This window comes from Miniopterus schreibersii, assembly GCF_964146895.1.
Source record: "Miniopterus schreibersii genome assembly, chromosome: 1".
NCBI lineage: Eukaryota > Metazoa > Chordata > Mammalia > Chiroptera > Miniopteridae > Miniopterus > Miniopterus schreibersii.
The window spans coordinates 138,055,393-138,079,351 of record NC_138101.1 but is presented as its reverse complement, the minus strand read 5'-3'; the positions used below and the strand labels follow the sequence as shown (position 1 = coordinate 138,079,351).

Here is a 23,959-nt window from a genome sequence, read left to right as displayed (position 1 = left end):
GTGAAAGGTTCTGTCTTTACCAATGGCATTATTTTCCCAAATCAGGGAGCCTCTAGACTCTGAAACCTCAGTACTCTTGACTCCTTTCTCCCTTGTGCACTGTTTGAAATCTAGAGTTTTTCTACTCATGTTGTGACCACCCTGCCCCATTCTTTGTCTCTTTATCCCTGAGTTTCAGCAATAACCTTATAGCAGGCTTTTCTAACTTTCCTCCAACCCACCTTTGCTTAGTGGTCTTCAGACGAACACTTGGATACAGTGGTTTTGGAGCAGGAGCATTGGGACTTAAAAACCCCCCAAAACTCCACAAGTGATTCGGATGTGCACCCGTAGGTGGGAACGAGGGCTTTAAACTGTTGCTAAATTAATGTTCTACACAACATCCTGCCCAGAGAGCCTTGGTTGTTGTTTATCACTCTATAAACCCCTACTTTTCTGCTCGGCACTGGCCTTCTCCCCTCCCATCCAGCTCCTCCCTCCCCAGCAGTCTCAGCGCTGATGCTTAGACATTCCATGCTCACACCCACCTCTGTGCCCCGGGTGTGGTTTTTCCTTTGCCACCTGTAAGCATGGATTCTGTCTTTCATGATTCAACTCAAGTGTCACCTCTTCCATGGAAGTTTTCCTGGCAGGTTCCTTGTTTCCTGAATTTCTACATTATTTATAGCCTATACCACAATGAATTATTTCAGAGAATATGTCGTATTACATGTCATTGGCTTATTTTGTTAGCCCTAAGTAATCAATGAGAATGAAGAACCAGTCAGAGAGCAGGAACCATGTCTTTCAAATTTATATCTTCTATGGCACCAAACATAATCATCAGTATGTTGCTTCTTGCAGGATGCCCTCCATGTCTTAGATCTGGGTTAGATGTTTCTCTTCCACACACCTGTGACGTCTTGCTGTATCCCAGTTACATTATAGGTGCGTCACAATTCTGCATTTTAAGTGTTTGTTTCTTTGTGTATCCCCTATAGACTAAACACTGTGAAAGCAGGCTCAACATTCATCTGGTTATCATTGACCCTCTAACACATATCTAACAGGTCTTGATATATACTCAGTACCTATTGTTTAGACTAACAGAAATATTAATGATTTAAAAATATGTGTTTGGTTGAGACTGGGACGAGTGGACCAAATACTATTCACAGCAGCATCATAGCATTTTTTATTAACTTGCCTTCGGCTATAATAGATCAGCAAATCTAAACAATATAATGAATCAGCTAACTAGCATTTAGTTGTATACTCAGCTACATAATTTTTTGATATATAATTGATAATGAACATCAATCATTATAATTATCAAATTATTTTCTGTGCATGGTTACTTTTCTTGTCTATAAAACCCAAGGTCCTGGAGAGTAAAGGATAGATAGCATTTGTAACTTCTACACGTCTCCCACAGTTCCTACCTCAGTGCATGTTTCTTGATTTGATGTCATGAAATGTAGTTTTTAAAGGGCCTGTTATAGTGTATCTGCCTGGTGCTAAACATCTGTTGCTTCCTAACAAGTGCTGCATTCATTTTCATGGCACTGGTGCACAGAGGTAAACAGAGCCTTGGCAGGACCTCCATAAAGGAAACTGTGTTTGCCTCCTTCATTAATTTCTAATGGAGCATTAAGACATGCATTCTCCTTTGAGCCAAGTTGAATAATTCCTGGCACTTAAGGCTAGGGTGCTTTCAAAAGTTGAGACATGTATTGACACACCGGAGAGCATGCCCTGTGGCAAGCACAGTGGTGGCTGTATTGCCAAGACTGTACAAGGCTTCAACTAGATCAATACCAGGTGTACTGATCTGTCTGTCCAGCCTTTTGCAGGTCTTGGGTTACTGTAGGACAGTAAATATGAATCACCAGAGTATCTCTGAAGGCAGCCACCACAGTATGAATTGCACATACGGTCAGAAAGATACAGAGAGGTTAAAAATAAAAGGATAGTCAAAGATTTACCAAACAAATCTAAAGAACTTAATAAACTGATGAACAGAATAGATTCAGTGATGAGACTGACGAATGTCAGAGGGATGGAGGAGGGCGGGTGGGTGGAGGGGGAGAGAGTAACCAAAGAATTTATATGCATATATGCACAACCCAAGGACACGGATAATGGTGGGGAAAGGGACTGGAGAGGGGGATAGGACGGGGTGGAACGGGTCATTGGGGAGAAAAAGGGACATCTGTAATATTTTAAAAAATAAATTAATTTTAAAAAAAAGATTTACCAAACACGAAACAACAGACTGAGAGTGCAGTGCTAATAGAAGAAATATGAAACAAAGTATGATTTGTCAACTTTTATTTAACAGCCAATTAATAACAATTAAAATGAAAAATTTATACTTTGGGCCATGTTAACTAGCATAGTATCAAAATGCTAAAGTGAAAACAATAAGAAATAAAAGAGATTGACAGACACCTATTGGTAGATAAGTATAGGTAAGGTAGAGTGGTAGGTACTTAGATATTGGTAGATTTTAACATATAATCATCAGATTGTGATAATTTAAACAGATAAAATATGAATAAGGACATAAAATATAATTGAATATTGGCTATATTTAGACATTTATGAACATTAAAAATCCACCATATTTTAAATACTCACATGGTAAATTTACAAAAATAGTACCTTTTTTTAAATGCAGAAAATTTGCAGGTTACTCTCTCTCTCATCACAAAGCAATGAGATAATAATATAATGTAAATGTAACCCTAACCACCCAGCCACTTGGCACTGTCTGTATATGGGGGCTAGAGGAATTTGGAATTAAAGGCGGTAAGATTATCCATTTAAGGATAAACTTTAAACATAATAAATTAAAGCAGAGTGACACAAAGTCACTTCAAAGAGATGATAAAATTTCCAGGACACTGAGATCTAGCCATGATACTATGAAATACATTAACCTTTCGGAAGAAAAACAGGTGTCAATCCAAAGTGGAGCTGGTTCAGCCAAAAAAAAAAAAGCAAGTGTCAGAAGACACAGCTGGCAGTGCTGGGGCTCATCCAGCTGCTGGAATTAGATAATATGGCAGGTTGGCAGGAACATCCTCCTCGAGGAGGACAGGTGTGGAGCCTGGTGTTGGCTCTCCGCTCAGGCACACCTTTTGATCTTGATTCGGTCCTTTGTGTGCAGGTCTATGCACAGGGTGGCTGTGCACTAAGGGAGCTGGGAATGTGGGGCCTCTGTGTCCCAATAAAGTTAATAAATGGGAATTCATTGCAAGAAATGATCTTCTCTCATGCTGGAAAAGTAAGGTTCCTGTACCCTATAGGATATTAAGGGTACAAGAAAGGAAAGAGTCCAGAAATCGATGTGCATTTGTATATATAAGTAAAGCAAGTTACACAGTGTGTGCCGTTCTTAGGTACTGCTGGCTCGGTGCTCAGAGCAGGTGTTGCTGTATACGGGGCCCTCAGGCATTTGTTGGAGGAATGAAATAAGTGGGGAAAGGCAGAATTACTTAACAAATTCTAGGGGGATGATTGGTTAAGTATTTTACACACACTGAAACACAGAGCATATGGATGAAAGAATTAATTTAAAAAATAGAAAACTGAAAGAAATGTTGGTAGTACTTTGAAGAGACAATTTTGTAAGTTTAGAAGGAAGAGAGGAAATCACAAAAGAGAAAAACAGCAACAAATCTGACCACATAAATATTAAAAACTTATGTTAACAAAATATTATTACAATACCCAGAATTCAAAGTCAGGCAACATGGGAAAATCTTTGCAGGAAATGTGATATCCAATGACCTGATGTCTATATTATGTAAAGTGTTCATACAAATTTGTATCACAAATACCAAAATTCTAAGAGCATGAACAGACAACTCACAAAAAAGAAATTAAAGGTAGTCAATAATCACATGGTTAGCAAAGACATTCAAAATAAAACAGTAATTTTTCTAAGAGCTTTTATTTATTTATTTTTTATTTTTTAAATATATCTTTATTGATTTCAGAGAGAGGAAAGGAGAGGGATAGAGAGAGAGAAACATCAATGATGAGAGTCATTGATCGGCTGCAGCCCACACCCAGGCATGTGCCCTGACCGGGAATCGAACCCCGATCGCCTGGATCCCAGGTCGACGCTCAACCACTGAGCCACTCCCGGCCGGGCGAAGAGCTTTTAAATTAGCAAGGAAAACACAAAAGTTATTTTTATAAAACCCATTGCTGATAAGGTTGCTGTAAAAGTGATAGTCTCGTATTTTGTTGACCATACTTCATAAATTGGTACCTCCTTTTTGGGAGAGCAGTTTGGCAATATAATATAAGGACTCATTAAAGTATTTATAGCCTTGGACCTAGTAATTTGACTTGTGGGAATCTATCCTGAGGAAAATTAATCCAAAAGATGGAAAAAATTAAGTGCCTAAGAGTAAATTAGGAAACACTCAATGTCCCATGTGAAGGACTGATTAATATGGGTGGTAGAGCCACTGGATGGAAGACTACATGGCCATTTATATGGCTGGGATAGAGACCATGCAGACACATGGGAGACACTTGTGTTTTAATAGTAAGTAAAAAACTGAATAAACATTTATGTATAAAAAGATATGCAGAGGAGAAAAGATTAAAGTAAATATACTGAATTTGAAGTGGTTGATCTAGAATGGCAGGAGGATGGTGACTTTTTTCTTTCTCTGGTTTTGAATCCTAATCCTAGGTCATGCTTAGAGAGAGGAAGGGAGAGAGAGAGAGGGAAAGAGAGGTGAGAAAGAAACATCGATCGGCTCCCTTCCGTACACACCCCAACTGGGGATTGAACCCATAACCTAGGTATGTGTCCTGACTGGGAATTGAACCCTCAGCCTTTCCGTGCACAGCCGCTCTGGCTGGGAGTGGCTTTTTTCTTTACCTACCTTTTTATGGTGATGTGTTGTCATTGAGCCTGTTCTCACCTTTTCCTTCCCCCACCTCCCCTTACCCAGCCCACAAGCCCCATGCCCAGCTTCCAAAACCCTGCCCATCTGAGTCAAATGAAACTCCCTTTCCTATGCTCCCAGAATGCTGTGTTGACGTTTCTATTCTAGCACGTATATAATGCACTTTGTGTAGAAGTTATATAGGTATAGTAGGTGTCTATTTCCACAACTACATTTTTTAAATTTAAAAACTTTATAGAGAGGAATTGTTTGATTTCTTTTCGCTCCCCCAGCACAGTGCACAGTGTGCAGTGCACTGCATGCCTGAATAAATGTCTGTTGAAATGAACTTAATTGCACTGTAATGAACTACTTCTGATCCCCTGGCAGGTGGAGCCCATGAAGGACTGCAGCACTTGGGTCCTTTTGGCAACATCCCAAACATTGTGGCAGAGCTGACTGGTGACAACATTCCCAAGGACTTCAGTGAGGATCAGGGCTACCCAGACCCTCCAAATCCTTGTCCTGTTGGAAAAACAGGTAATGGACATGCCCTTTGGTTCCCAAGTATGGTAGGGGCTTTGGTAGGGAATTAAAAATTCTTTTTTAAAAAATAATGTGTGTTTATTGATTTTAGAGAGAGGGAGGAAGGCAGAGGAAGAGAAAGAAACGCCGATGAGAGAGAGAAACATCAGTTGGCTGCTTCCTGCACGCCCCCTACTGGGGATCGAGCCCACAACCTGGGCACGTGCGGTGTAACCAGCGACCTCTCGGTGCATAGGTCTACGTTCAACTGACTGAGCCGCATTGGCCAGGGTGGAAATTAAAAATTCTAACATCAGCTACAAATATTGTGAGAAATAGTATTTCTAGTCCAATGAGCCCTCATGTATTTGTAAGTGGATTGGAAGTGAGCTCTGGTATTCAAATGCATCCACATAGGACTCCCTTGCCAAGGCTTTACCTTCTGTCTCTCTCCCTCTTTGGAAATAGAAATTGATGCTCTTTTCTCCAGGGAGAATGAGTTTCTCTCCCTCGTCTTTGATATAGCAGCTGCCCATTTTCAGGGTGTTTGGAACTGGCTATTTAGTTTGTGGATTACCCATGCCCATTTGTTTTCCTTACTTCTCTTGACAATCAACATTTATGTCTCAACTAGTCAACATCTATCCTGAAATGTTTCTTCAGGGGCCAGGAGGTGGCATGAGAGGGAGGGGGTCCAGTAAGAAGACAAGGTGGCTCAGGAGGAAAGTTGGAACTTTCCTTTCTACTTGGGTATTCTTCCCACTTTCCTACTTCCTAATGCCAAAGAGGATGAATGGCGAGTGGGCTCCACTGATGCTGGGCTTTGAGCAGCTTACCTTGGTGGTTAAAAGTAGTGGCTCTAGACTTGGACTACCTGAATTCAAACCCAAGGTCACAATACATGACCTTGAACAAGTTAATTAACCATGTTGCACTTAGTTTCCTCATTTGCAAAATGGCGGTTGTTGTGGGAACTAAATGAAATTATCCATGTTAAGCACTAGGCATAGCACCTAGCACAGGGCAAGGACTCACTTAGTGGCATCCTGATTGTAATTAGCTTTGCCACTAGTGAGTGATGCATCTCTGGGCTTGTGCTAACTTTTAGCACCAAAGTAGTCTTTCCCTCCCGGCCTAATAATAATGGTACTTATTTTCCTTCCTTTACATATATGGAAACTGAAGCTTAGAGAGTAACATGCCCAAGGTTATCTATGTAGCGAGTAGCTGAGTCAAGACTCAAACCCAGGTCTACCTGATTCAGCACCTTGCACTCAACAACCATAACAAATTTTGCCTTGCTCTGAAAATTGTGACGGCACCAGGCCCTTAGCTTTTCTTAAACACAGTGCAAGCTCTGTCTAGAAGACACTCTCTTTGAAAGATATTCCTCTTTACATTCAGGGCAAGTGAGGTCTCTGTTTTTCATGGGGCATGGAACCTCCATCCTGGGATGGAACAACCAAAGTAGTTAGATGTGGCCCAGATGCGGGGATCCTGGGCCAGGACTGCAGGAAAACCTAAGTCACTGCACAGAGTCAATCGCACCTGTCACATTTTAGTTGCTTGTAGGGCTTTGGAGGGCAGGGAGAAAGATCAGAGTTTGAAGACCAACAGTCCCCATGGGGATTTGGTTGAGTGGATTAGATATAGTGCAGTGGTTCTTCCCATGTGGTTCCAGGACCTGCAGCAGCAGCATTACCTGGAATGCAAACTTTTAGGCCTTACCCCAGACCTATTGGATCAGAAACTCTGGGGGTAGAACCCAGCAATCTGTATTTTAACCTGCCTTCCACGTGATTCTGGTGCATACTAAAGTTTGAGAACTACTGTTATAGGAGAATGGAAAGAGAAGCAGAGTTAGAGCCGAGAGATCTGAGTTCTGGTCCTCGCTATAGCAGTCACTTTACTTCCCAGGGCCTCAGTCTCTTCATCTGTTAAAATGAAGACATAGTCAGTGCCTTTACAAAACATGCAATGTAGGTTATCCTGATGAAAGAAAAATACAGATCTATGCAGTGAAGCACTTAGGAGCTCCGAGACATAGCAATCAAGGTAGAATTGATAAAAACCCAACTCACCGACCCTTTCCTGTCACAGTTTATCTGCCATTTCCTTTGTTATCATTTCATTAAGCTTTTTTTTTCTTCATTTCTCAGTCTTTGCATTTTAAAAAGAAAATCATTGTAGTTGTGGTCATTATTTATAAGTTGTTGTTTGAGATATGCTTCCCTGAGAATCCTGACCCCACACAGCTGAGCAATCCGAGAATAAAACCTTGACTTCCATCCCATGCCATGCTCTCCTCTGAACCATGGCCCTCGCCCCGGAAAGAGCAGCAGGACCAGGAGAGTCCATGCCCAGGGATAGGAGGTGAACTCCAGGGCACATCGTCAGGCCCCAGGCACCTTGATTCTCACAGCAGAGCTTCATCTTTACCTCTCAGCCTGGGCCCTCAGGGGTACTCGAGAGACAATCATGAAAAGATTGCAGACTGCCCGAATTCTCTAGATTGGCTCTCCCTTTCCTACATGTTCATCGCTGTAGATGAAGAAATTAGCTAAATAGTTCAGGGAAAAGTGGGGAGCCACAATAGAGCCTCATTAGGGATTTGTTCAGAACGCTCGACTTTCACACGAGTTTCTTGCTGCTAAGAGCTCGGAGACTGGACGCCTAAAACTGCTGGAAGGCTTCAGAGCAGTGTCAGGGGACTAGGCTACTTGGCTGATTGCACTGGACCTTTTTTAGCATTGACTTTGATGGTTCATCATCCCTGTGAAAAGGGATTCTTTCTTCCCTCGGCCCTACACAAAATTCACAATCCCTCCGCTGTCCCCCTATTTAAACTGCTGTCTTTAGCACATTAGAGACAGAAAAAAAGACCCACTTTCAGAGCATGGTGTCCGTAATGACAGGGTGTAGGTAAAGCAGCAGCGAGGAGGGCTAACCTTTCTTGGGTTTTACTGGAAGACATGCTTTATTTCAAAGAGCAGTCATAATATAAACTATGTCATTTAAAGATCGATGGTGGGAAAGGAAGTAATACAAAGAGCAAACCTAGTATGTGCCAGATGCTCTGTATATGATGACCCCTACTTCTCCTAGCAGCCTGTAAGCATGTGGCTATTCCCGTCTTATAGATGAGCAAATGGACTTAGAGAGACTAAGGCAACTTTTCCAAGGAGCTAAACCCATCTGTCACTTACGAGCCAGGATTTGAACCCTGAGCTGCCGTCCATCTGAGTTCAAAGTTTACCCCATTACCACCATCACACACAGCCTCGAGTCCTGTCTGGTGATTTCGTGTACTTGTATAATGTACGTTCTCCAAGAGCTGAAATTGTTGCTAAAGAGCTCAGCCAAGGGAAAACAGTCTATTAGTTAAGGAAATACTTGCTGTTGTAACAGATAAAACAGATAGTGGCCAAACACAATAGGAGTTTATTTCTCACTCGTGTGAAGTCCTGCCAGAGGAGGGTGAGGGGGTGGGGGTGGGTGGGAGGTTCAGCAACCTAGACTACCATCTTTCATCTTTTTTTTCTCTTTTTTCTTTTCCATCACCGTTTATCCTACCTGTACCCTCTTCCACCCCCCGAACTCTCCTCACTACACTGTTGTCCCTGTCCATGAGCTCTTTCTCTTTTTTCTTTTTTGCTCAATCCCTCCACCACCAACCTCGACCCACCACCACCAGAGCTGTCTGCCTGTTTTCTGTCTATGAGTCTGTCTTGCTACTTTAGTTTGTTCATCAAATTCCACGTAGTTGCCCTGATCGACCACATGTAGCAAGCGGAACAGTGAGGCAGCGGCCGTAAGACGGGCGGAGGGCGCGTAGAGCCCGTATTCATGGGCGAGGCCTGGACGCACCATACATTGTTCCTGCCACATCCCACTGGCCCAAACTCAGGCCTGCAGTGCCACCCGATTGCAGAGCACGGCTGGGAAGCTGGCTGTGTGCGGAGGGGGAAGGGAAGTGGGTTTGGTGGGCAGCCAACCAGCTTCAGCCACAGGTATGAGGACGAGTGAGCATTTGGGATGAGCAAGTCCCAGAGGGAGAGTGGCTTAGAGGACTGATGTGAATACAGTCTGACCTTTGGGTGCCTGCTTGTGTTTAATAAATTAACTTCTGGTATAATGAGAAATGCCTTGGCCGTTCCTCAAAACCCTTTCGCTGTTTGCAGTAGATGATGGATGTCTAGAAAACACCCCCGACACAGCAGAGTTCAGCCGAGAATTCCAGTTGCACCAGCACCTTTATGATCCTGAACATGACTACCCAGGCTTGGGCAAGTGGGTAAGTCCAATCTCAGTTACTAGTGGGTCTTACACTCTGCTGCTCTGAAGGTATCATTGGCAGAGGTGAGCATCTGGGGAGAGAGGAAAAATTGTTTCGTCGCCGATTTTTCAGAAATCTCTGGTTGAGAGGGACTTTAAAGAATTCTAGTCCAAACCACACTCTAGGCCACAGTATTCCAGCCTATCCAAAGAGTCGATGACACGAACCCCTCTCGTCAGCTGTAGCCTGCAGAGGCTTCCACTCTGGTCCACCCACAGTCTGGGTCTTAACATCCTAAAGTCTCACCATTTTTCACACAGCTCTTATAAGAAGTATATGACTTTTTAAAAAAGGATACTGAGAAAATGTGCGAATTTTATCTCTAGACCGAGGGTAATGACCTCTGCAGATCTAAGGAAAGTGATGCCAGGAGCTTAGAAACAGATGTATGTAATTCTGAGTTAAGGAAAGAGAAAGAAAAAGAAAAGTTCCAAGAAGTGCAGCCGTGAACTTGCTGTCAATACCAGGCAAGGAATTCTAATTGCCAGTTAAGGAAATTGTTTATAAGCACTTGGAAAGAGAAATCATGACCATTTGGCACAGGTTTGCTAAAAACAAGTTTTGTCAAACTAATTGTATTCTACTTGCCAGCATTATTCACTTGCTTGCCAGCTTGATGAGGGAAATGAAGTGAGCCTGGTGCATTTGGACTTCAGCAAAGTATTTGATGAGATCTTTCAGGATCTCCTATTGGAAGTGGTGGAGAGATTCAGCCCAAGCAAGAGAACCTCCCCAAAAGGGAGCTTGTTTAAGGGTCCACGTCAATAGGGAGAGAGATTTCACGTGACATCCTGCATGTCCACATTTTTATAAATGTTTCTAATAAAGCAATACAGAACGTGCACTTATCAGATTCTCAAAGGATGACACAAAGTTGGAAGGGCTCACACTGAATGACAGAGTTGGGACTCAAGATGGTCGTAACAGGCTGGATCAACGAGCCAAGTGAGATCCCAGTTGAATGGGGACATAGCTGTGTTCCTGTGGTTGGGCCTATGTAGTCAAATGCTGAAGCCATGTGAGAAAAGTGGAAAAATACTAGGGAGTGTTAACTCACATGTCAGTAGGTGGTCAATACATCTGTGAGTGAATGAGCAGATACTCCTAACTGCCTAAGCCCTTCTAAAGCTATCAATCCCATCTCAGCTCATTACTGGCGGCTGCCCTTGCTTCCAACTTTACTATGAATTTTGTAGTCTCAGGACTAAACGCTCTCCCTTCCTTTTACACTGTTTTAGAGAGAGATGTTCCTCCTCATTAATGACTTTTTTTATCATCTTGCTTTAACACTGCACTGAGTTGATTCAACATGCAACCTTCAACATGCACACATTTTCTGTCTTAAAATAATAAAGCAACAACACCCCCTAAGTTGATCTTGCTTCCTTCAATGTGCATTATTCTATTTCTTTTGTTTTTTATAAGCAGCTCTTTTAGGGAGACTTCGCATGGGAGCCATGTTGAAGTCTACTAGTAGAGCTTGAATATGTTGGATTAAATTGGCAAACATCTATAGGTTCTTGAGTAGGAGACTAGAATCATGAAAGGTTTCTATAAAGGAACTTATTCTGGTGGCAGAAGGGACTAAAGGCAGGAAAAAATATAGGAAGTAATTCCAGCTATGAAAACTGTGAACATAGTGAATTTAAGTTAATCTCACCAGCACGATGAGGCTCTAAGACATTTCCAAGGAGGCAGGGGAACTGACTAGAATTGGTATGTGGCATAAATATAGCATGAGGAGGAAAGAAGAGATATGTCAGGTTTATATAAAGTGGATGGTATAAAATTTCCCTCTGGGGGAATCTTAAAAAGAAAGGAGGAAAGGAGAGAGGGAGTTGGGAAGGAAAGAAGCGAGTAGTGGGAGGGAAAGAGTAGATGATCACAGAGGATCATAGAGGAATCCACAAGAGACTGGCAGAAGTATTGCCAAACAGAAGCAAGGGGCTCAACAAAAACCAAATGGAAAATATTAAGCCTGCTTCCTTCCAGGCACCATGTTAGGTGCTCAATATGCAATAATCATGAAGACATGGTCCTGGTCTTCACAGAGTTTATGGGCTTCTGGTTGAGAAGTAATTGCATGAAAATAAAATGAACCGAACCTAGCCCTGTTCAGAATGCTGCTCTAGCTCTACCCCGAGCTCTGGGTGCAGTTACTAGGAAAGACGGAATGTAAGGGGAGAGGAAGATCCAGGACCGAGGACTCTTAGCCACTTGTACAGCAGCCACTGAGGAAGCCTAAGCTGCTATAAAGGACAGCATTGAGGTGTACGCCGAGAAGGCACCCTGTTAACCGGCAGGCTGTAAAGGAGCAGAAGGAAGCAAGGGGGAGACTGAGAGAGGTCCGACTGAGGGCCGAGATTCCAACCGGGGGAGTGGGGGAAATGGAAACTTCTCTCTCGCCCACTTTCCTTGCCTCTTCTTAAAAACCTTTACAGATTTTTCTCACTAAGCTTCACTCACTCCCAACACTCCAGTAAGAGGCCAACCACCATCCTTCCTCCTCTTTGCACCCTCCTCTAATTACCAATTTGTTTTCTCAGTCATTCCTATTCTTTGTCTACGTCTGAGCTCAAGCATAAGGAGTTAGGGCTAAATGAAAGGGGAATAGCAGTGACCAAGGACCAATGTTTACAAACCTTTTATCATCTATAATTATGTGTTTGTTTAACTTAAGTTTCCTCCATTTATTTTCTCATTACCACCTAGCAGTAAAACATGGATTGCTTGATCTTCGCATAGAGGTGTGAATTGAGTATGTCTTGCTTTTCTAAACTGGGGTCCACATGCCTTCCTCAGTGAATATATGGAACGATGGCCTCAAGCTTGTCTTAAGCTCAACCATCCTTTGAGTTAACAAAGTAATTATCTTTTACATGAAACCGCATACAAGACCCTGATTCCTCATTTGCTAATAATGTTTCCCTGTTTTTGACATTAGCTGCAGCTGAGCTGGGTCTTCAGCAATGGTTCACATATAAATATTAGTGTCTGTCTTGTTTCCTGCATTTTTATCTTTGTTAATGCATCAAGACACATTTATTAAACGCACATCATATGCCTTCCAGGCCTGTGTTAGGTGATTGGAACACAAAGGCGAATGGTAATTGTCTTTTATGATACGCTAATAGATAGTAATATTTATTGAGCACGTATTATGTACCAGACACTATGTTAAATACTTTACTGAATTATCTCATTCAATCTGCCCACTCCTATTACTCTCATTTTAGAGATGAGAAAATACAGGCTTAGGGAGTTTGAATAGGCTGCCTAGTACCACAGAGCGGATGACTGGCAGAGCTGGGATTTGAACCAAACTGACTTCAAGAATTCTTTAAAAATTAGATAAATTCCTTAGCTTTCATAGCTCGTCACTCAGAATGGTCCTGTACAGTGATCCTATCAAGTCCAATCTAGGCCTGATTGCCTTTCAGACCATGTGTACCCACCACACTGAGTGGCTATCACCAAAGGCTGGCTGCTGTGGATGTCGGTCACTCCCCTCCCTCACACGTGAGTCACCAAGCGTTACTCAGGAAAACGTTGTCCTGACAGCAAATAGTTTTCCTTCCCAAGTGCTTATCACATCTTATCATTGGCGGCATGGACACCTAGAGGCTCTTTCTTAAATGAAGCAGCTGATCACAGCCAGAGCCTGAACCAAGGGAGAATGAGAGGCGAGGACTCCCCTCTGCCTTTCTTTGCCTTTTGTGACCTCAACATGTCTAAAGAGTCCAATGCTCTTCAGTTGGCGTCTGTGTCATTTCCCTTGTCATCAGACTGGAGTTACGCCTTTCTGTAATGTTCTTCTTAGTGTTTTACACCAGGAGGCACCTACCGCCCATTTGTCCCAGGTAACCAGGTTAAAGTAGGGTCTGCCAGTTTTCTCCAGTGTAAAGTGACCAGTTTTCCTTTTGAAATTAATAATTAACCTATGGGGAGATACTTTGAGACTGTATAAATATTCTGTCCCCGTTACACTTTTAACCAACAATTTTAGTATGGTCCTCGCCGGAACCTATAACTATGATAGTTTTAATGGTGATTTTCTTACCCTTTATTTTTAATGCATTTATAAGTTGGCATTTTACTCTAAGCAAGAGTTTCCCCTGATTTATTTATTTACTTAAAATTGTGTTTATTTGATATCAGTATGGATTCATAGATTTATGATTTATTTTGGTGTTCAAACTCTCCTAGATTTAGCCAGTGGGAGTCCCTGCAAGCTGGCTTTCTATTCCTTTACACATGTCCCATCATTTTTTGAGCAGTTCCTGACTTTCTGGCCCAAGTAGATATTCCAGCTTCATTCATCCTTGAGCTTTCCCTGCCCTAGCCCTGGAAACAGACATTTCGTCAAGAAGCCTCCCTGGTTCCATTTAGGAATGGAATTTGAAACCAACATCTGGGCAGTTGTCCAAAATCTTGATGGCACAATGGGAAGCCCTCTTTATGAACTCGAACCTGCTACTCACATGGGAAGCAGGCTCACCACTCAGCCCTCCCCACCCCATCAACAAGGAATGGGTGTCAGGAAAGGGGGCTGGTTTCTTCTCAGATTTCTTTTACCCACACTATACCTGCCAGTCCCTGCCTTTAAATCCATACAAAGCCGGGCTAATCACAGTGCCCCAGCCTTTTTCATGCAGAGGTAGCTGCTAACCCTAACCCTAGCCCTTAGGGAAACACAGGGACTGATAGGAGGAAGACTTGCCAACCTTTTGCACTTCCTTTAGAATGAAGCCTCTTATCATCGGCTCCATGACCTTCTAAAGGAGAGTAACTAAAACGATGCTGCTTCCACTCCGCTGGTGGCACCGTGGAGCTCCCCTGCGGCTGATTGTCCCACAGATGGTGCCAGCTCTCAGGCCCCTGTGTACTCCCTCCCTCCTGCTCAGGCAGCCAAACATGCAGGTGCACATGAAGAAGCTCCTTTCCTCACCCCCTTTCCCCCGTCAGCCCCCTCCCCCAGCTCTGGCATAAACTCCCAGGACATTCTCTGTGCGTCAGGGATGGTTTATATCTCGGAAAGGCAACCGCAGACGACAGGAAAGAGCCTCTCAGCGATATCCTCATTTGAGTGGTCTGCACGTTCACCTTTTCTCCATATACAAAATGTATTCCCCAAAATGTATTCACACTTTAAATGATTATTCATTCCAGTGGGTTAAATCTTAAAAGAAAGAAACATCAGTTGAGCTATTAGAAAACACTATGCGTACATTTTTTGGGACACCCTGTATACATATACATAAATGTATATGTATTTATATGTGTGTATATATACATATATATGTTAAATTGAGGCAACACTGGTTTGTAACATTATATAAGTTTCAGGTGCATAACATTATAATTTGATATTGTACACACTATAGCGTGTTCACCATAAAAAATCTAGTTTCCATCCGTCACCATACAGTTGACCCCTGGCTCCCTTTACCCATTTGTCCTTCCTCTACTCCCCTTCCCCTCTGGTCACCATCAATCTGTTGTCTGCCTCTATGAGTTTTGTTGTTTTTTGTTGTGGTTGTATTTTTGTATTCCACATATGAGTGAAATCATATGGTATTAGTCTTTCTTTGTCTGATTTATTTCCCTTAGCATAATACCCCCAAGGTCGGTCCATCCATGTAGCAGCAAACCGAAAGACTTCATCTGACATTAAACCGATCCATTCCCCAGGGAGCACGAGGCGGAGGCCGAGGCCAGTATGGCCTTTTGGCAGCAGAGGGTCCCTCCCTCCTTGGCGGGCCTCCCTGCATAGTTGAGGTTGGGCAAGAGACACGCATTGTAAATTGCGGGTGAGGTAGATTTTAATGAACATGAAAATTACGAAGCTCATTCTTGGCATTTGTCATTTTCATTTCCAAATCTACCATAAAAAAATTCTTTCTATCCAGACAGTTCCGAGGATACAAGTGCTGTATAAACTTGTTCCTTACCAAAACTCTGTCATCTCCTTTGTTTTTAAAATTGATGTCAGGGTATTTTATTTAGAGTAAGATGAATCACCTTTTTTTATACCTTATTTCCCTTCTGATTAAAAATCAAATTAAAAATACAACACAAGTAAAGGCCCCCCAGCACCCCCCTCCCGGTGTGCCTCCAGGTTACGTGTCTGTCTTTTGTAATCCCAATGGAAGGGAAATCTGTTGAGCATGTGTCTGATATTCTAGAGCCCATTTCAGTCCCTACGTGTTTGAAATACAGCAATATGTGGAAACACTTATACAAACTGTGGTAACAGATCCTGTTCCCCCCCCCCAACATGACTTTCCTTCTGCCAAGAAGATTTTTTTTGGCAGTTTTTAAAAGGTTCACTCTATTAAAAATGTTATAGACCAAATGGTTTTCCGATTGTCTTGACTGGATGCACACACTGAAGCCCCGGAGGAAAGGTTGCAGAAGTCAGAGTGTTTCATTTATTTACCTAGAGGATTGTTATTCATAGTCAGACACGACTCTAGAGAATAGTTTATGTGTACAGCTCGTAAAAAGGGAGTTAGATACAAAAGTAAAGTGACATAAAACTGTTTGTTTTAAACACAGGCTGTTCAAAGCGAGGAGATGGGTTTCCAACCCGCCTGGGTTTTAGAGTGTCGTATTTTCCTCTCTTGTGATTGCCGATGACACTCATGTGCCTCGGGGCGCTGCTGAGACCTTTACTGAGAGAGGCACAACCACCAGCTTTTCCTTCCCGGTCTTATCTGACGGGCCATTCCTTTCGTCTAGTTTTGTTTCCAAAATATCTGCCTGCAGATATCCAGGGGGCACACCAAGGGTTGCTTTTCAAGCAGACGCTCCCCGGATTTGCCCCACACTTGTGCATTTGCTGTCTCTTCTCCCCACTCCAGAACAAGAAGCTCCTGTATGAGAAGATGAAGGCAGGACAGAGACGGAAGCGGAGGGTAAGCGCAGCTGGCGGGGTGGTTATTGGGGTGCCCGGGGCTTTCTGAGGGGGCAGCGCACAAGCCGTAGCTTCAGCTGCTGCGGCGCAGCAGAATCCTTTGCCTGCAGTCCTGGGGCGCGAGCGGTGGTGCGGGTGACGGGCCCCTGGTGGTTCCTGGGCTGGCTTTCTCAGGCTTTCCCACGGGATCTTTAGAGCAACGGCACGTTTTGTGGTGATGCCATGCCCCCCCCCCCCGCACACAGGAAACTTGTGCTGCATCTCTCGCACGGGTGTGGAAATGCGGGGAGTGCACAAGATGTGTCTTTCCTCAGAGGGTCTGTAGGCCACTGGGGAGACTGCTGACACATCTGCATCACTAAATGCACAAGACAGGAGCAAGGGGGGGTGAAAAGCATGCTCCAGGCAGCAATGCTGAAGGGATGTGGGACAAAAGATGAGATGAACAAGCCTCGTCCTTCCCACAGACCTTTTTTCTTGGCCTAGTCAGATTGATGTAAAAAGCAGCTAGATCAGTTACATTGGTTTGCTGACCTTTGAATTTACCAGCCATCCCAGGGCTGCCCAGGGTGGGACTTTGGTCTGGATGCTTCACATTTAGCCACTGTGGTGTTGCCTCAATGTAAAGCTGATTGTCAAACTTGCTCTGGGTTTCTCATGCATTTGATGGCATCGGGACTTAATCAGTGACCACTGTCCATTCCGCTAATCCACCGGTGCCTTCCTACACACAAGCGCCCGGCCACCTGCCACCATTTTCTGATTAGCAGGAGAAAACATTAAAGTCCTGCTATTACATAGCAAAGTGTTGCCAGAAAGTAACCGTTTTTGTTAAAATATACAAACCAAACCATATACCCAAGGCTACCGACTGATTATTTCGAATAGCAAGTGCTGGGATCCTGGCGGAATTTGGGGCTCAGGACAGTGGTCATTGTGGCCATGCTGAAAGTTTTGCTGAATCCAGTCAGAGAGTTCTTTAAAAGGAGTGGGGTTTTTTAACTCAGCACTAATTCTCAAGACCCTGCAACAGAGAGTTCCGAGCCCCTGTGCTGCCTGACAAAATGCGGGAATCCCATGGCCAATTTTCTATGCGAGATGCAGTTTTGTGTCTGGAAACAGATCTTTGGGAGAGTTGACAGGGTTATTAGGGGTTTTTCTCGGTGATTACGGTTTCCAGTGGCAGATGGTGGCAGGAAGGGTCCGAAGGGTGTGATGTGGGCTTGAGAGAACATCAAGAAATTCTATTCCAGGAGCTCAGAATACACATAATTTACCAGTACAATGGCTTGAATATGACCTCATGGCACACCATGGACATTTCTAAGCAAGACCAATCATGGGCCCCAAATGAATAACTTTGCCTGAAACTTCAATTGTCTCTGCTCCCTGGCTCACCATTCCTTCTGCCCCAACTTGAGTAATGACTGTGGGTCTCGATTTAGGCTCAGTGATGAGGCCAGGATTACCAAAATCAGAATCCTGGCTAGGACACATGTTATGAAGGTTTTAGTTTGGCCTCAACTTCCTCCTCCTAGGAAAGGCTTAGAATTTGTGAAAATAAGGGTTGCTTTGACCCAGAGGTATCAAGTTCTTTCTATTCTCAGGCATTACAAAGACCCATGCTCATGCCATAAACCATGAACCTCTCAGGACTGTTGGGGAGAAAAGGCCCCCCCTGTCATCAGGCCTCAGATGGTGTTTCCATCTTGACTGAAGACTTTACCACCTCAAGTGCATGTACCAATGTAAATTATGGGCTTCCTTTTGGGAAAAATGAAGATTTTCCCCAATGAAGCTCTACATCTGCTGTGGGCTTCCAGAGCCCGTGAAAAGTAGGGATTCGATCCCAATGGATATTCGGTTGTGAAATGGGAGTAGTGTTCACTTAGTGATCTGGCCAGTCTCTCACCCATGGGAGACGATAAATACATAAGTGCCTTAAGTTCTTCAGATAATAATTAAAACCAAATATTATTCCTCTTAAGTTATTACTCTTAAGTTAATAGTTAAACATTCATCAAAAAAGTTCAACCAGTTGCTCCATTTACTTCATTTACTTCCCCTTCCCTCCATCCTTTGTCATGTTCTGGGTCTGGTCAGAAGGACTATCTCCCATAAAAGTTATTTATTTGGGGCCCATCATTGGTCTTACTTGGAAATGTCCATGGTGTGCCATGAGGACATATTCAAGCCATTGTACTGGTAAATTATGTGTATTCTCAACTCCTGGAATAGAATTTCTTGATGTTCTCTGAAGGCCACATCACACCCTTCGGACCCTTCCTGCCACCATCTGCCACTGGAAACCGTAATCACTGAGAAAAACCCCTAATAACCCTGTTAACTCTCACCAAGAGGATTCTCCCCAAAGTTACAACCGAGCCCCAGGTGGTTTTATGTAACTTTCTATACTTGTTCATTTTCAGTTGAACTCCTACTTGCTTCACGAGTAAAAAGTTAATTTACCTTTAAATGGCTTTGTAGATTTTCCAACTCTTAAGATGTATCTTGTGAATATTTGAGATTTCTATTTATTTTATTTAAAAAGCTCATCAACCTTTTATTCCATTGTTAATAAACACAGACATCTAATATCCTTTTTTAATGTAGTAGAATTTACAGAATTAATATTACTAAAAAATCACTCAAAAAAAAAAATATATATATTTAAATATATCTTTATTGATTTCAGAGAGAGGAAAGGAGAGGGAGAGAGGGAGACAGAAACATCAATGATGAGAGAGTCATTGATCGGCTGTAGCCCACAACCCGGGCATGTGCCCTGACCGGGAATCGAACCCTGATCGCCTGGATCCTAGGTCGATGCTCAACCGCTGAGCCACGCCTGGCCGGGCTCAAAATATTTCTGATATTGAATATACTTTTTCAGTTCACACTTGTTCCATCTACCCAAAGATTCTAATTCCCTGGGGTAAGCCAGGCCATTCTAGTTGACAATCTTTCTGGTATAGAAAGTATGTTATTTTAAATATTTTAAAGATAACTTCCCAGCAAAGGACTGCACTGTCTTTTGTGACATGTCACTTTTCAGATCTACGAGGACATTGCATATTTCATAATTCTCAGCTGGTTTGTGATGCATTTTTGCAGGGCTAGTTGGAACTTCCATGATTCATTACCCATTGGATTGTGGAAGGACATTTACAAATACTAAACTCAGGTTCCATTTCTTCTCTTTGGAGAATGTCTGCTCACCCCTCAAAAAAGTCATGGCAGACCATGTCCCATGGGCAAGAGAGACCCACCTGTGAACTGCATGATTTCATTCCTGGGGACTTCGTATGCAACAGGATTGTTGATTATTTGCAACTATGTCTTCTTTCTTATATTTTTGTTCAGTTATTGATAAGAAGGTGACTTCGATAAACTAGTATTTCAAAACTTTTGAAATTTTTCTGCTTGCTAAAGGCTATGTTGTAAAGCTGCAATTACCAGTTCAAATCCAAACCTCAAAAATATGGATATGCATTAGAGAAGGAATGGAAAAACCTTGACTCATTCAGACTACCAAAAAATAAAGGAGATTTCAGACTTGAGTCAAAAATAATGGATCCTCCCATATAGCTTCCCCTTTTCTCTTCAATTTTTCAGTTTGGCTGAGGGGAGCTGGAAATGATTGCTAGAGCCCCCGATAAGCTCTCTTTAGAATACTGGCGTGGAAGGATCAACATAATAGGATGATTGAAATTGCATATACCAATTTCAATTTGGCCCTACTCTGTCCATCTTTAGAACCTTCTTCTTTGTAAAATAATTGAATGCATTTCAGATTCTCTCTTCCCCCTAAATAAGGCCATAGAATAATAATTCTCTTTCATATGGGACTTGTGTATCTAAATTAATAGTGAGAGCCTGTTACCTGGTTCATTCCAAATCTTTGTGCCAAAAAAAAGGAGGTGGGCATATTGCATCTGATAAGAACTTCCTAGCTGCGTGGAAGACAGTTAGACACATCCGTCAGACAATGCTTCTCCTCCCACTGAGGTGTTGGTTAGTTCACTGGAGTAATTATTTGGTAGGTGGTAGGTGCCACTGTTACCTTATAGGTAACCCAATAGGCCAGAAATGGTTCCCATTCACCTCTCTTGTGAGACGTCTGTATTTGATGTTCAGGTATAATACCAAACCATGTATTTTTTTTTCTCAGAGTGTCAACCCCTATCTACAAGGACAGAGACTGGACAACGTTGTGGCAAAGAAGTCGGTCCCCCATTTTTCAGAGGAAGATAAGGACCCGGAGTAAAGTGAAGATGCTGGGTGGACGCCCACGCGCCCTTAGGCCGCGGCATTGCTCGTGCGCATGTGTTGTCAGGGCCCCGTGAATGGCAAATGTTTCTAATTTAGACCAGTGTGGACGAAGAGCAGCTTAACTTTGCTATTGCACTGTCCTTCACTGCTAGCTCCGCTTTCTGCTAAATTAGAATACGAGCTTTTTTCTTTTTTAATGAGGATCTGAAATGAGCATTAAAATTAAAGTGTGTGTGTCAGTAACAATGAAAAGCAAGACTGTGAATGAAATGCCCTCAGCTTTCTTGCAGTTTGGGATGGTGCTTTGGGCTGCACTGTTTGGGCCGAGCCTGTAAAAAGCTGGCATTTGGTTTTGATGAAGTTGCTCACCCAGCCCTCGGGCGTTGCTACACACCAATAAAGAAGACTGTACTCGAGAGGAGGAGCTGACACATCTCACTTGGCTGCATCTTAATAAATGTGTGTTGTGTGCAAGCACTGGCGTAGGAAGTTTTGTTTTTTATTTAGAGCTTTATAAAAACAATGTCTTTGCTTACTGGAACAAACTCGCGAATACGAGCTTATCCCATCTTAACAATAACACTGTGAGGTAAATGGGGCTGTGTTATTCCCATTTTACAGATGGTGGGACTGAGACTCAGAGAGCTTCCACGGAAAGGTGAAAGTGGCACAGTCAGTGCCTAATGACTAAGGACTTCTGACTTTCAGTTATTTTGTTTATTAAGTAAATAATGGGTTTCTGTCATGTGCCTGGCACAGGGCTAGGCTCTGGGGGTGTGTCAGGGACCCAATCTGACACGATAAGACCCTCAGGCAGCAGATCATACGATCTCGGCCTCCAAGGGTCTCTGTGAGCACTGAGTAGGTCGATCAGCTCCACTCCGCTTCTAAAGTTTAGAGTGGCTGGTGCCAGAGTCCCGGCCTGCCTGTTTCTGAAGAGGTGTGCAATTTCCTTCCAGCCAAGCTCTCCCAGGTCAGAGAAGCAATTCGGTGGAAGGCTGGCAGGGATCAGTTCCCTGGGGAGATTGTTTCTGTGCCCTTTCCAGCTCCTCACTCTAAAGCAGACAACAATTTCAGGCCTTGATAGCACTGGCCTCAATTTCCGTGCCTATAAAAGGGAGACGGCACGGAGGGAGAAAGATCATCCTTGATTTTAATTTTAATAAGCGCACATTTATGTCAGGGACTTGTCTAATAGAAATAGCTTGACCGTATTTAGTTAACATGCGAGTCTGTTATAGTGGCTCATAAAAATCAAGAAAGGTATTGGCACCTTTTTCAAGCATTTTTCCAGGGCGGCTTCGGCAGCAGTTCTCCGCCTCCCACAGCAGGATGTCAGAAGCACCCCCGCCAGGGGCTTCCAAGGGTAGTTCCCCCAGCTTCTGGAGATGCGGGAGCGCCGAGGCCTGCCCTGTGCATCCTGGGGTTCCTAGGTATCTCAGTTACATTTCACACCAGTTCTAGCTCTAAGGAAAACCAAAGACATCTCTCTCTCTAAGATTAGACAAAAGGAAGGAAAAACAGCTAAAGAAAGATGTCTTGAGATCATGAGGAAGGGAGTGGAGGTGAAACAGGAGGAGGCGAGGCCACTCGGCCTGTGTTCGTCCCGTTTACCTTCAGACGCCCCCTTGCCCTCCACTCCTGTTCTCTGAACGCCAGGTTGGCTTTCCCAGGCCCCTGTGTCAGCTGCCTCCTAGCTGGGTTTAGCATGAGGTCGCCGAGGGCAGAGCAGAAGGTGCGAGAATGGGAGAAAGCAAGGTAATTCCATTTCTCTCCCGGTAGCCGCGCCTCTGAGGCTCTGGCGTCTATCGGGGAGCCTGGTTCCCAGGCACCAGTCACGCTGCCCCCTCTCCCGGCCCCTGCAGCCCAAATTGTTCATCTCTGCGCCATCTCACTAGCCCCTGGGCCTCTTCTTCCATCACTTATATAACCAATATTTATATTAAATTCCTTCTGATTGAAATTCTCTGTACCTGCCACAGGATCATGGGGTGATCATTAAGGCGTCCCTGCCCTGGCAGAGGCGCAGGAGGGCCCAGACAAGCCCACACCCACGTTTCCGAGGTGGCATTGCAGAGGCACATGGGATGGGAAATGAAGAGGATGGAGGCCTAGGGTGCTGGGTGGGGTTGGATTGGATGTTCCAGCAGCTCCGGTTCAGAGCCTGGTTAATTCCACATCTGTGAAAGCCCCATTTCTGGACTCTAGTTATCTCATTACTGCAAAATTAAAGCAAAGCAAAATAGATACTGCTCTTTCTCTGACACCTAAGAACTGTATCCTGGTAGCCAAACCTCACCTGGAGCCCTTTCCTAGTGACAGTGCTGGAAGTCAGGGAACATCTCTTTAAGGGAGAAAGACTACCCATCAGAGCATCAAGCTGCAAGGGGTTCCTGGCGGGCTAGTGGGTTCCTCATCACTGTGCAATCAACATGAATTCTCTATCAACTTTTATGCTTTCAGTCATCATTCAAGCACATACCTGGCACGTGGGTCCAGGATCTCCTGACTTAGGGCCTCTCCAAACAATTATCTAAGACCCCAGGGAATTTCATCAGTCTGAAGTGGGGGTGGGGTGGGGTGGGATCACTGGGGCATGGGCAGCCACCGAGGGCATTTCTTGCTGCCACACAGCCTTGTCGGTGAAGCCATGTCATGCCTAATGCCTAGATGCTTATCTAGTGGGATACCAGGCTCAGGCCCAGGACAGCTGGCATGGGCTCCAGAATTGGGCTACAAAGTTAAAACCTGCTCAGTTCCCAGTTGGAGCCCATTTCTAGAGTACACTCCAGCTCCAGGGTCATGTGGAGCTTCTCCAACACATGCCTCCTCCCCTCTCCTCTCTCCTCTCTCCAGGACCACTCAGAAACAGACCAGCTCTAGTCAAACCCGTTACCAGGACACTGGGACCTTCCCATACTATACTTTGATCATCAAGAAGAACCAGTGGCCCTTCTCCCAGAAACACTACTCAATTTTTGTCTGCTCCAAATGGTCTTCTGCTCTCCCCTACTCACA

At 43.8% G+C, this 23,959-nt stretch overlaps 1 protein-coding gene across 4 annotated transcripts in view; it reads left to right on the top strand.

Moving 5' to 3' along the window:
* Nucleotides 1–21,418, top strand: part of SCG5 (secretogranin V) — a 52,597-nt gene extending 31,179 nt beyond the window's left edge. For 2 of the 4 annotated variants that reach the window (XM_081117539.1, XM_081117538.1), the window contains exons 3-6: nt 5,283–5,432; nt 9,599–9,711; nt 16,617–16,670; nt 20,841–21,418. In XM_081117539.1, the coding sequence (XP_080973665.1) occupies nt 5,283–5,432; nt 9,599–9,711; nt 16,617–16,670; nt 20,841–20,936 (413 nt within the window). In that variant the 3' untranslated portion in view covers nt 20,937–21,418. The remainder of the gene's footprint in view (nt 1–5,282; nt 5,433–9,598; nt 9,712–16,616; nt 16,671–20,840) is intronic. The other 2 variants (XM_081117541.1, XM_081117540.1) reach the window with 1 other exon arrangement.
* Nucleotides 21,419–23,959: the final 2,541 nt, after the last annotated feature.